Source organism: Esox lucius, chromosome 1 (assembly GCF_011004845.1).
Source record: "Esox lucius isolate fEsoLuc1 chromosome 1, fEsoLuc1.pri, whole genome shotgun sequence".
NCBI lineage: Eukaryota > Metazoa > Chordata > Actinopteri > Esociformes > Esocidae > Esox > Esox lucius.
The window spans coordinates 16,366,411-16,379,331 of record NC_047569.1 but is presented as its reverse complement, the minus strand read 5'-3'; the positions used below and the strand labels follow the sequence as shown (position 1 = coordinate 16,379,331).

Sequence of the window (12,921 nt, the reverse complement as noted above, 5' to 3'; positions counted from 1 at the left end):
TATATATATATATATATATATATATATATATATATATATATATATATATATATATATATATATATATATATATATATAGTTAAAACTATAGTGTACATTGAAAAAAGAAAATCGATCTTAACATAAATGTAGTATATGACCACTAAAACAAGAGTCCTGCGAATGCCAGTGAAGGACCTTTCCACTTTTTCTTCACACGAGACGCTCCGTAACAAATATCCTCCAGCAGTAACATAAGTAACTTTCCGAATGGCAAAAAAAGAATTGTTTGGTCCAGAAAGACAATACTAGTGTGATGTAGAACAGGTGAAACGTGCTGCATTTTATTAGTTCATGATGGTTATTAGCGTGGACATGATGATCGTTGCAATTTCTAGCCTACTGACTTATTAGCTACTCATGTGTTGTTCAAGCCAGTGGCTCAAAATCTGCCTATCACCATGGGCCTATAAAGCTGTCATTTTTGACATGGGAATTAATAACAGTAAGCTAATACTTACCAATACGTAGGAACACCACCACACTGAACATAGACAGTAAGGTGGGTATCACCACGCCAAAGAATGTGGAGAGTTTTTTTGGCTGGCTGGAAGGCGCTGACCTCCGTCTGGAAATTGCCGGAATCCGCTCCACCGCATCACCGGGAAGACATTGCTGATGCTCCCCCGACTGCTCATTGACACTTGTGGAGAGGCGATAGTGGAGGAGCGGTGTCCTCTCCGACATGGCGAATCTGCTGTTGGCGACAAGCCCGAACTTCAAAACAGCCTGTCCCTTGTTATCAGCGTTAATATCACTAAGATTTTTGACAACCAAATATCTAAACTCATTACTTTATTAAGATCTTGTTTGTTTTTAATCATGTATACCAACTATGGACAACATTGTCACGAGACTGACAATCGTTGATGTCCGTATGCCAATCAATCAGTAGCGATATAGTTTGCCTACCTCAATATCAAATCGTTGGACATTACATTTTCTGCTCGTGTGGCCTAACTCCAATCCATGCCAGACAAAACACACTGCTTTCGTATAAGTTCTCAAATACAAGTTCTCCGTTGATTTGCCATTACAGGTACTTCACAAGGATCAGCGGACTCGAATTTTCATTTTCGAGTGATTTTGTTACATCCGATCATATGATCCAGCTCGTTCGTCCAATCAGCTCTTTCCATTCCCACAGACTCTAGTCCCACAGCTATCCTACTGGTGAGGCAATTGCAAGTTTTGACTTAACTTTGATTAAACAAAAAATGATTTTGTAACCATTTCCGGGTCTTCCCTTCCTATTGCTGGCGACCATCTTTCGAAAAACAAAACATTGTAGAGTTTTATAATATAATTATATATTTATATAATTATATTATTTTTATTATGGAATTCCAACGTAAAAATAACAGATGTTTATAATAATTGTTATAAAACTATAGAAATGGGTTAAAAGGTAAATCCAGAAATATGATCAAAAAAGATAACATACCTTATTAGTTCAAATAGTTTTGTTGATGAGGACACTAATATCAATCATATATCCCAAATGGAGAGAGGCATCACATTCACATGGTTGAGATATTATTATTCACACCTCCTAACATTTATATTCAGTCTTTTGTCTCCAGTTTTTCCAAACCACTCACTCTTCAGAAGTATAACGCTGATGAATTGTCCGGTTCCATTTTAAATCAGTGCAGTCCTTTATTTTGTTTCTTTTTCCTCATATATGGCTGGCAAAATCCATGTATATTTTGCTACCTTTATCCATGTCTGTCCATTTGATGCAATTAGTGAACAAGTCTTCCTCAAATTTTGCACATATGCACTTTAAAGCGAGGAGAAAAGTATTTATAATTCTGGTTGTATTGGTTTCTCTAATAATGGCTGCCTCTAACAGCAACCAGTTGTAGCCCGGAAAACATTCAAATACTTTTGTGAATTCAGCCATCTCTCCACTACTGTCACACGGTGCCAGAGCATAAGGTCCCGGACAAAAATGCACAGAGACAGCTTCTTTCTCCAAGTAATGAGACTGATTAACAACTAATCAATTGCTGTCCACTCTCAGCTGTGGACTCTGCACTGACTATTTGCACTGACTCTATGCAAACTCACAGGGCTCTATCCACATTCCTGCACCTTACCGAGCACAAACACGTTTCTCAGTCACTTTTTAATATATATGTTTATATACTATATACAGAACATACACACACACACAGTTCTGTACAAAAGTTGTATGCCAACTGAGAATATTATTTAAAGCTACTCTGAGTCTCTGTTGATAAAAAAAGAACTATGAAACATTAAAATAAATATAAACAAACATTAATACAATCCAAATAAATAAAAAATGTCATTGTCCAAAAGGTTATTGATATCTTGTGAGATTGCTAGAAGAAATGCTATGAAAGAATTTAAAGAAACCAGGAATGTTGACCACAAACATAGTGGACCCAAAAAGCTTTCTGCATCTAATGAACAGTATATAATGGTCATTTCCATGAGGGACCAGAAGAGAGTCAGTAATTTTGGTTATTTTGCTTGCTTAGCATTTGGTAGACTAATTCAAATTGCAGTATGGAAAAACCATAAACCATAAAGCATTAACTACTTGAAGCGGATGTCTGCAGACGGAACACATATAGTAGATTCTACACCTCCGAGACCCGACTTCAAGAAAACCAGAAAAAAAAAGAAACTAAAAGCAAAAGAAGAGTTAGTGCAAATTCTGCAAGAAGCTGAAAAAAAACAATCTACCAAATCAAACTGCTTCAGCCTGGCATTCTTAAGGAGGCCACTCAAAAAACTGACTTCAAAATCATAAGAGGTTACTTTTCAATGTATTCACGTTTCTTTGTGTTTACTTCAATGTTGCATAGTGATTTTTTTGTACAAATAACTACACCTCAGATGAATGGCTTTAATAATACTTTTGCACAGTACTGTGTATTCTCATATCCGTATTATTTCCATCAGTATTATTGTACTGCAGTTTTTTTTGCGGTACTTTAATCTATTATGGATTAGACTGTTTTCGACTGCTCCTCTACTTTGTTATTGAATACTGCATTATTAAAGAAGAAGCTGCAAGTCAGAACTTCCATATGCATCCAGTATCTCCAGTGTGTATATCAAATGCATGTTCTTTCACATGCTCACCCAATGTGCTCTTAAGTCTTTATAGGTACCACACCATGGAATACTGTACATCACCAGAAGAGGGTACTGTAACTCCATTAATAAGTCCAGGGGGCAGTGAAGCACTGATAAGTAGTATTGACTGACTGCTACTGGAGTCTCCATGTTGTCCTACACTCCTCACTCATTCAGCATCGATGAGAAGGGCCAGAAACACAAAGTAATCTCTGTTACAGACAGCTGTTTTGGAGGTCCAGGAACAGCCACTCCAACTTCCCTCGGAGTAGCCTGTCGTACACATGCAACACCTGGGTCAGACTGTTGCTCCGCTGGCCGAGGCAGTCCGGGTTTGGATCGGAGACAGCGGCTTCCTCCTCGCCCTGAGGGGTAACACAAGTGTGTGTAAAACTAAAGACTGACAGAAAGGTGGATGGAGAGAAAGCGTGTGTGTGTCTGCACTGGTCTCACCATTGTGTCCAGGTCGGTGACTATGTGCAGGTTGTTTTTGACTCGGTGCTTCAGTCTCTCCAGCAAAGATGACTGGCAGCTGAGTTTGGCCAGTTCCCTCACCCTCCCCACACTGTCCAACAACACCTGTAGACCCCATTTCACCTCAGCATGCTTCTGCTGCAGCTAGAAACACACAGACAACCCGTTTGCACCTTAGTATGTTGTAGACCAGCGGCCCTTTTATTACTCACAAACATTACAAGGGATCTGCGGAATAGGTTTAGTCTTTATTACAATATTATGTAATACTGGGTTAACAATCCTCTTAATCCTGGGTAATATAGGCTGGGATGGCTCATAGAGATGTTGGTATCCACAGACTTCCAACACGTGTTTAATGCAATGTTTTCCTCCCCCAAAATGTGTTAACATAAATTCATTGTAATTCAAGTAGCTTTAAAACCTAAAAGTTCTCTCTGTCTCATGGCAAAATGTGTGGAATTATCAGAAATGAGTGTCAAACTGATGGCGAAGAGCTGTTCTCATTCATGTTTGCTGTGCTTTGTTCACTCTTATGAAGTATTGCTAAAGGTGCTGTGTTTGTTTCCTCTGCCAACCTATCACGAGTTAGTATTGTTTAGGGTTATACTGCATGCATGTATCACTTGCTCAGCTTGTCTACCATTTGGGTACTGTCTAACCTAATACATGAGCGATATTCGGCATGCCTCTCTCTTAATTGATTGTGTACTGGTGGAAGTCATTAGAGAAATCAGTAGCAGTGCTCAGTTCGAGAGAGACCCCTCTCCCCAGTGACGCTATGGACCAACAGAAATGAGCAGCCAATGTGATGGCTTTAGGATCTGATTACACATCACATGACCGAACTGTGAAAAGCTGTGCAAGTGAAGTGATGCTTTTCCCGCTCAAAATTATACAAGTGAAAATAAACTGCTCATTGGCTGTGTGATAATGAATGAGGATATTAGCAATATCTTGTGCCAAAGCTATATTGAAAATATAGTTTTAATGGAGGATTGGGACACTTCGCCGATTTAGAAATGATTATTGATTTTCTCATATCAAAATCAAGTGATCCCCTCTGCAAATGGAGAAAGGAGAGGAACATATAGACTGAGGAAGAGAAGTGTGACTAAGTCGAGTAGAAAAGAGAACTAGATTATTGGCTACCACCGTGGCTCAAAGGTTGAGTACCAAGCCTGAAAAGGTACATAAGCTGAGACCAAAAGCATTTCATGATCCATTCACAAATGCTGAATTCACAACAACAGCTAGATTGTGTAATGCACTCATTAGGAGATGCAGAAAGAGAAGTACTTATCTTATCTGACTGTGACCAAGTTCACACATCACACGTTTAAATTTGTCCGAAGACTTTAAGACACAGTTACACCAGTAGCCTGTTTGAGAGTTATTTTTTTAGATGCAAACAGGAAGAAACTGAGATCAGTTACACCTTACGATTAAGACAAATGACGAAAAGGATGGAACTGACTTCGGCCCTCACAAATGGCTATTGGCAGGTGTAGATGGATCCACGAGACCTGGTGAAGACGGCTTCTACAGCCCCGTTCGGGTTTGAAAGAATGCCATTTAGACTTTGTACCACACCGGCTACTTTCCGTCGACCTACGCCAAGGATTCAGGGCAACCAGGTAGAAGAATCACTGCTCGTCTACTTTGACGATGTTATTTATTCCCAACGTTTTGGAATGCAGATGAGCCACCTGGAAGGAGAGTCCAAGCACCTCTGGAGCCATGGATTAAAATTGCAACCCAAGAAGGGTTGTCTGTTCCAGAAGCAAGTTACCAACACTGGACCATGTGGTGAGTGCCAACTGAGTCACAATAGACCTTGGAAGGATTGAGGCAGTGAAGGAATGGGCTACCCTTACCACTGTGACCCAGATGAAATTGTTCTTGGGTTTTGTGGTGTATTATCAGTGGTTTATCCCCAAGTTCTCCATTGTTGCTGCAGCGCTCCATAAGTTATTACAGCTTTCCAAAACCCATTCTCTGGAATATCAGACTCCTTTTGACAGTTTAAAAAGTCATCTTCTATAATATCCCGTCTAGGAATTTAATTACTTTTCCTTTTTGGATCTACAGTGGATATAAAAAGTCTACACACCCCTGTTAAAATGCCAGGTTCTTGTGATGTAAAAGAATGAGACAAAGATAAATCATGTAAGAACGTTTTCCACCTTTAATGTGACCTATAACGTGAACAATTCAATTGAAAAACAAACTAAAATTTTTGAGGGGAAAAAAATAAAACTCACAATAACCTGCTTGCATAAGTGTGTACACCCTTAAACTAATACTTTGTTGATGCACCTTTTGATTTTATTACAGCACTCAGTATTTTTGGGTAGGAGTCTATTAGCATGGGACATCTTGATGTGGCAATATTTGCCCACTCTTCTTTGCAAAAGAGCTCCAAATCTGTCAGATTGCGAGGACATCTCCTGTGCACAGCCCTCTTCAGATCACCCCACAGATGTTCAATTGGATTCAGGTCTGGACTCTGGCTGGGCCATTCCAAAACGTTCATCTTCTTCTGGTGAAGCCATGCTTTTGTGGATTTGGATGTGTGCTTTGGGTTGCTGTCGTGCTGAAAGGTGAACTTCCACTTCATCTTCAGCTTTCTAACGGACGCCTGAAGGTTCTGTGGCCTGGTATTGCCTGGTATTTGGAACTGTTCATAATTCCCTCCACCCTAAGGCCCCAGTTCCAGCTGAAGAAAAACCGCCCCAAAGCATGATGCTGCCACCACCATGCTTCACTGTAGGTATGCTTTTGGGGGGCTTGATGATTGTTTTTGCAAACCTCAGCCGGCTTGGATGTTTTTCTTTGTAAGAAAAGGCTTCCGTCTTGCCACCCTACCCCATAGCCCATACATATGAATAGAGATTGTTGTCACATGTAGCACACAGCAAGTACTTGCCATAAATTCCTACAGTTCTTTTAATGTTGCTGTAGGCCTCTTGGAAGCCTCCCTGACCAGTTTTCTTCTGGCCTTTTCATCAATTCTGGAGGGACGTCCAGTTCTTGGTAATGTCTTTGTTGTGCCATATTTTCTCCACTTGATTATGACTGTCTTCACTGTGTTCCATGGTATATCTAATGCTTTGGAAATTATTTTGTACCCTGACTGATCCCTCTGATGCTTTGGATGCTTTCTATGGACCATGGCTTTTGCTCTGAGACGCAACTAAGAAAATGTCAGGAAAATCCTACTAGAACAGCTGAACTTTATTTGTGATTAATCAGAGTCACTTTAAATGATGTCAGGTGTGTAATAACTTCTATTCAACATGAGTTTGAATGTGATTGTTTAATTCTGAACACAGCCACATCCCACTATAAGAGGGTGTGAACACTTATACAACCAGGTTATTGTAAGGTTTCTATTTTTCATTTTTCCCACTCAAAGATTTCAGTTTGTTTTTCAATTGAATTGTTCACACTATAGGTCACATTAAAAGTGGAAAAAAGTTCTGACATGATTTATCTTTGATTCTTTTTACATCACAAAACCTGCCATTTTAACAGGGGTGTGTAGACTTTTTATATCCACTGTATGTGGATGCCAGCCTCCAGGGACACAACAGGGCTGTGTTGTCCCAAGTACAGAATGGACAGGAAAGAGTAATTGGATACAGCAACCTTAGCATAATTTCAACTAAGTGAAACAACCAGAATTACAATTAAGCTTAAACTGCTGGGATTGAAACAGGTTGTGACAGAGAAATGTAACTAATATCTGGGGTGTGCCCATTTCACTGTGTTCAGACAATAACCCACTTGTTCAAGTACCACAATATTAATGCTGAAATCTTATCCAGGCTTCCAGAGCAAGAAGACCAAGATGTTGCAAGTACAGCTTATGGGAGAACTTGCAACGGAGTGAGGACAGGAGACATCCCCTGGTGAGTTTAGTGGAAGGACCTCAGTAGAGGAAGACAAAGCGCAATGCCTTGAGAGTACTTGGCAACAGGCCGGCGAGACCCTCAGTCCATCAAAAATTGAATATTTTTTTAGCAAGAGGGGAACCACGTTTTTTTCCTTCAACTTGAGAAAGCTTTTTACATTTCATAGTAAAACTCCTATTTTGAGGGGGGGGGGGTAATCCCTGAGGAAATGGATAACAAAATAGGTCCCTGGCCTATTTGGGGGGGGGGTAATCCCTGAGGAAATGGATAACAAAATAGGTCCCTGGCCCCAAAACGTTTGAGAATGAATGTTGTAGACAGTATAGACATATGGGTGTTAAACAGAAAAACACTGACAGATTTCTGGTCCCAAGAAGCTTTTAAAATCCCAACACAGGGTAGCTGAAGGGTGGAGGGGAGCTGATCTGAACCACTGCAGCCAACCTGGATGGAAGAAAGAAACAGTGAAGTTCATACATCTGATAAAATAGTCAAACTGTGTGGTTATCTGACTGTACTGTAAATGTACCATTTCTCACCATAGCAACCTCAAGGTCCTTCAAATTGTTCATGTTCCTCCTGACACGTGCATTGCAGACAAAGTCAGTCGATCTAGTCTGGATGTTGGGCAGCTCAGAAGAAATCAGGAACAACAGCAGGAGCCTGATTCGAAGTGAGTGCAGAACAGAGAAAAAAAAATCGTCTTTGGTATTGCAATGGTGAATATGACCTACACTATTTTGCTATTATTAATCGAAAAGTGTACTTTAGCTGTCGTCCTGGGGGAATCCTTTGAAGAACCCTTTTTGGTTCCAGGTTACTCCTGGTTGGGAACCACTGATAAGTAGGGTGCTGCATGGAACTAGAGAGATTCTAAAGTGTTCGCATTTTGTTTATACACACACACGTACAAATACATGTAGTATATATCTAAATATATACACTGCTCAAAATAAATGAAGATAACACAATCATCACAGTATAGCACCAATTCAATTAAACTTCAGGGATATCAATCTGTCCAGTAGGGAAGCACAAGTGATTGTGAATCAATATAACCTGTTTTGGTGCAAATGAAAGTGACAACAGGTGTACTGGAGAGGCAACAGCAAGACAACCCTGAAAAAGGGAATGGTTTTGCTTGTGCTGGCCACAGACAATTGCTGTCTACTTATTCTTACTGACTGATTCTTCATCTAGTTTTGCATTTTCCTAGTGTCCTTGTCACTACTGGTATCATGAGGTGGTAACTGCAGCCCATTCAGGTTGCACAGGTATTCCAGCTCCTCCAGGATGGCACATCCATATGTGCAATCGCAAGGTTTGCTGTGTCTCCCAGTACAGTCTCAAGAGCATGGAGGAGATACCAGGAGATGGGCCGTTACACAAGGAGAGCTGGAAAAAGCTGTAGAAGGGCATCCCTCCAGCAGCAAGGCTGGTATCTGCTCCTTCATGCGAGTAGGAAAAGGAGGAGCACTGCCAGAGCCCTACAAAATGATCTCCAGCGGGCTACTGGTGTGTATATTTCTGACCAAACTTTCAGAAACAGACTCCATGAAGGAGGCACGAGGGTCCAACGTCCTCTAGTGGGACCTGTGCTCACAGCCCAGCACCATGCAGCTCAAATGGCATTCGCCAGAGAACACCAGAATTGGCAGGTCCACCATTGGCACCCCGTTCTCTTAACAGATGAGAGCACAGACTTCCACGTGCTTTTCAATGGAACCCTGACTGCTGTTAGGTACCGGGATGAAATGCTCAGACCCATCATCAGACTGTACGCTGGTGCAGTGGGCCCTGGGTTCCTCCTGGTGTGTAACAATGCCTGGCCTCATGTGACCAGAGTATGTAGGCAGTTCCTGGATGACGAAGGTATGTAGGCCCTCACGTTCCTCAGACCTGAATCCAGTTGATAACCTCTGGGACCCCCAGAAGAGATCCCTGAGGACACCATCCACAGTCTCATCAGGAGCATGCCCAGACGTTGTTGGGAGTACATACAAGCACGTGGGGACAGTACAAACAATGTTTTTCAAAATAGTTCCTGTGCCCATGCAGTGATATCCACTACAGAATTGTGTCTGGTTTTAATGTAGTGTCGCCGGAGGGCCCGAAAATCACAGCAATCTTGTGACAAGATACTGTAGGCTAAGTGTAAAGGCATAGCGAACAAAGGGACCAAAGAACAGGGTGGGTGTGGCTGCAAATACATGAACATCTTCAATTAACAGGTAAGTATAAATTACAACAAACAAGCATTCACAATTCATTATATTATTAAATGACTCTTCCTAGAAAATCAGACCTAAAACCATTCTAACCTTATTCCCCACCCATGTTAACACCTCCTTGGTACAAGTCGGAACCTTTCCATTAGTGCCTTTTTATCTCTCAGTTTCAACATTTGATATGTTGTCTTGGTACAATTTTCTATTGAATAATATAGAAATGATTTGCACGTGCTTGCATTCTGTTTTTCTTTACATTTTACACAGCATCCTAACTTTTTTGGAAACAGAGTTGTATAAATATAAAGTGTTGTCATTTCTAAGTGGTGAAACCAGTATATACACAATAATAAAATATAATAAAAGCTGAAAATCTACAATTTCACCCAGTAGAGAACAGAGCTGAATAGAGCAGGCCTATTCTGAATAGAGCAGGCCTATTCTGAACTGGGTAAAACTGCTTTTGAATATTTTGCCCCACGCTCATGGATTGCCATTCTGAGTGATCTTCTTTTAAATGTTTTAGTGCCTATAAGACATTTACATTTACTTCAAAATTATAATTTTGTCTATTGTGATTGTTTTTTTAAATGTATGTTTTATTTCCATTTTGTATGTGTTTTCATTTTTGTAATACAAAGCTCAGCTATAAAAGAGACCTTGGTCTCAGTTGATTTCTCTGTATAAAAAACGGTAAAATAAATGCTTCACTGACCTAATAATTATAGACTGTATGTTTGAAAATATAAAGTTGCAGTATCCCCTACCAATTCTAATGACCGAAATCTTAATTACACCCTTTTTCATCAAAAAACAAAGTATAACAGACCCTAGCCCAAACAACACCATACCAGAAATCTAATCTAAATCAAAACACTTTTTTGGGGGACAAGTATAAACTTGCCATTTGATGTATATTGGATTTCACTTGTTTAGAGGAATGTTACAAGGATTGGTCTATCACAACAAATATTGAAACACTAAATCTGCTAAAATGTGTTATACATAATAGAACTCTTGAACAGAATGGAATGTTGGCTAATAAAAATGTATGATAAACCAAGTTGATAACTGACCAAAACATCAATAATAAACACTGCATGTGTTTCAGTAGGATTGGTGGCTATATTATATAAAATTCTACTGATATACACGATTATATTCCAAAATAATACTGAATACCTACTGCTTAAAGCCATAGCCCGCTCCTGCGTGCATGACGTTTCTCAATAGCCACTTTTTCTTCCATGGTGCTCGTCCCAGGGTTCCATTAATCTGATCAGTTTACAACAGCGTTAAGATAGACAACCCTACGTATTTGTTATACTTTAGAAAACTGTACATTCCACTTTGTCCGGTTTCTTCCGCTGAAGAACAAATCGACATGTGCCTCCGGACACCTGTTGGTTTGTTGAGTTATTGTTTTCCTATGTTAACTAATGTGGGAATGTTTTTGTGATCCCCGAAAGGCAGTTAATATTTCCCACGCCCATAAAACGTTTAATATCCACGAATAAACGTATGCAGTTCGACTGGATTTACGTTGAAAAAAAATGGAGAAACTAAAAATGACTAATTAAATAAACTTTTTTTTTTTAAAAACGCGTGTGCGTTTGCGTCAAAAAATGGGAGTGGATTTTTTATTTGGTTTACCTTGAAGTTAATGTTTGACAGCTGGCCATCCTCCTGTCGACGGAGGATACATTTTAATGTCCTGGTCTGTCAGAAGTTTTAGGCTATGAAAAACATACGTGTACAGCAAAACGAAGTTAATAGGATCAAGACAAACCGGAATGCATATTTGCAAATATTGTCATTATCCCCGATTGCCCTAAGGGTATCTATGTTTTTTTTTTGTATTCGCGATTTTAATCAAATTTACTTTACATAACTTTACACACATTTACATACTCTGCAACAGACAATGTAATCCTTAGAAAATCTGTAATACAACTGGATTTAGGCAATTGCCTAATCTGCTTGGTGAATTTGATTTGCTGAGAATTGGCCTTTGGACATATCAACATAGACCTACTGCACACATTCCCTATATCAGTGGTTCCCAATAATGGGAACTAGGTCCCCTTGGTGTACGGTGTTCTTGAGTGAACTCGTGAACCCATATGACTTAAAAAAACACATGCAGGGTTCTCAGTGCAGGGCAAAATTCACTTGGTGGTACAATAACTTAAAAAGGGCAGGAACCACTGCCATGCCTGTTATCCACTTTACCTCCTACATCACACACTGTGATGACATCATGATTAAATTAAGAAGCAGTACTTGTGGTTAGATTATACAGCACTAGAACAGTTCAGTGAAGAGTTAAGTACCACTACCTTTCCACTCAGTAGTCTTCCCCCAATTCTTTACATTGGACGTTTTCGTTTTTTAGTAGACTTTTATCCAGATCCACCCACATACATAATCAATCACATAGTTTCTGAATGTTTCGCCCAGTAAAACGTGGTGTCAACTACCCAGGTTGTACTTATAGTACACTGCCTTCAGAAAGTATTCAAATCCCATCACTTTCTCCACATTTTGTTGTGTAATAGAATCTTTACAACAATCTTAGCTCCTGTCTGCTCTGGATTAGGTTTTCTTCAAGGATCTCTGTTTTGCTCCATTCAGCACTACCTCAATTTTGACCAATCTACCAGTCCCTGCTGCTGAGAAGCATCCCTATAGCATGATGTTCCCACCACCATGCTTCACTGTAGGGATGGTGTAAGTCACCAGACGTAGTGTTTGATATTCAGGCCTAATAGTTCGATTTTGGTCATGCTCTCAATGTTCTTGAGACAGTGTCATATGCCTTTTACTCAGGAGTGTCTTTTGTCTCACCATTCTACCATAAAGGCCTGACTGATGCAGTGCTGCAGAAATGGTTGTCCTTCTGGCAGGTTCTCTCATCTCTGTATAGAAACTCTGAAGCTCTTTTAGAGTAGCCATTGGATTCTTGGTCACCTCCCTGACTCCTGTCCAGTTAGTTAGTTACTAAAGGGCACAGGATGCATCTGAGCTCAATTTAGAGCTGAAGGGTCTGAATACTTATCTACATGAAGGATTTCAGGTTTTAATTTCTAATGATTGAAAATCATATTTTCACTTTCTCATTATGGGGCACTTGTGTGGATCAATGGCTA

At 39.9% G+C, this 12,921-nt stretch overlaps 1 protein-coding gene across 2 annotated transcripts in view; it reads right to left on the bottom strand.

The window, feature by feature from the left end:
* The window catches only part of zgc:153039 (uncharacterized protein LOC767698 homolog), a 28,697-nt gene extending 27,480 nt beyond the window's left edge, over positions 1-1,217 (bottom strand). Inside the window, exons 1-2 of one of the 2 annotated variants that reach the window (XM_029120557.2) lie at positions 952-1,217; positions 501-736 (exon numbers count right to left, since the gene is read on the bottom strand). In XM_029120557.2, the coding sequence (XP_028976390.1) occupies positions 501-736; positions 952-974 (259 nt within the window). In that variant the 5' untranslated portion in view covers positions 975-1,217. The remainder of the gene's footprint in view (positions 1-500; positions 737-951) is intronic. The other variant, XM_029120558.2, reaches the window with a different exon arrangement.
* Positions 1,218-12,921: the final 11,704 nt, after the last annotated feature.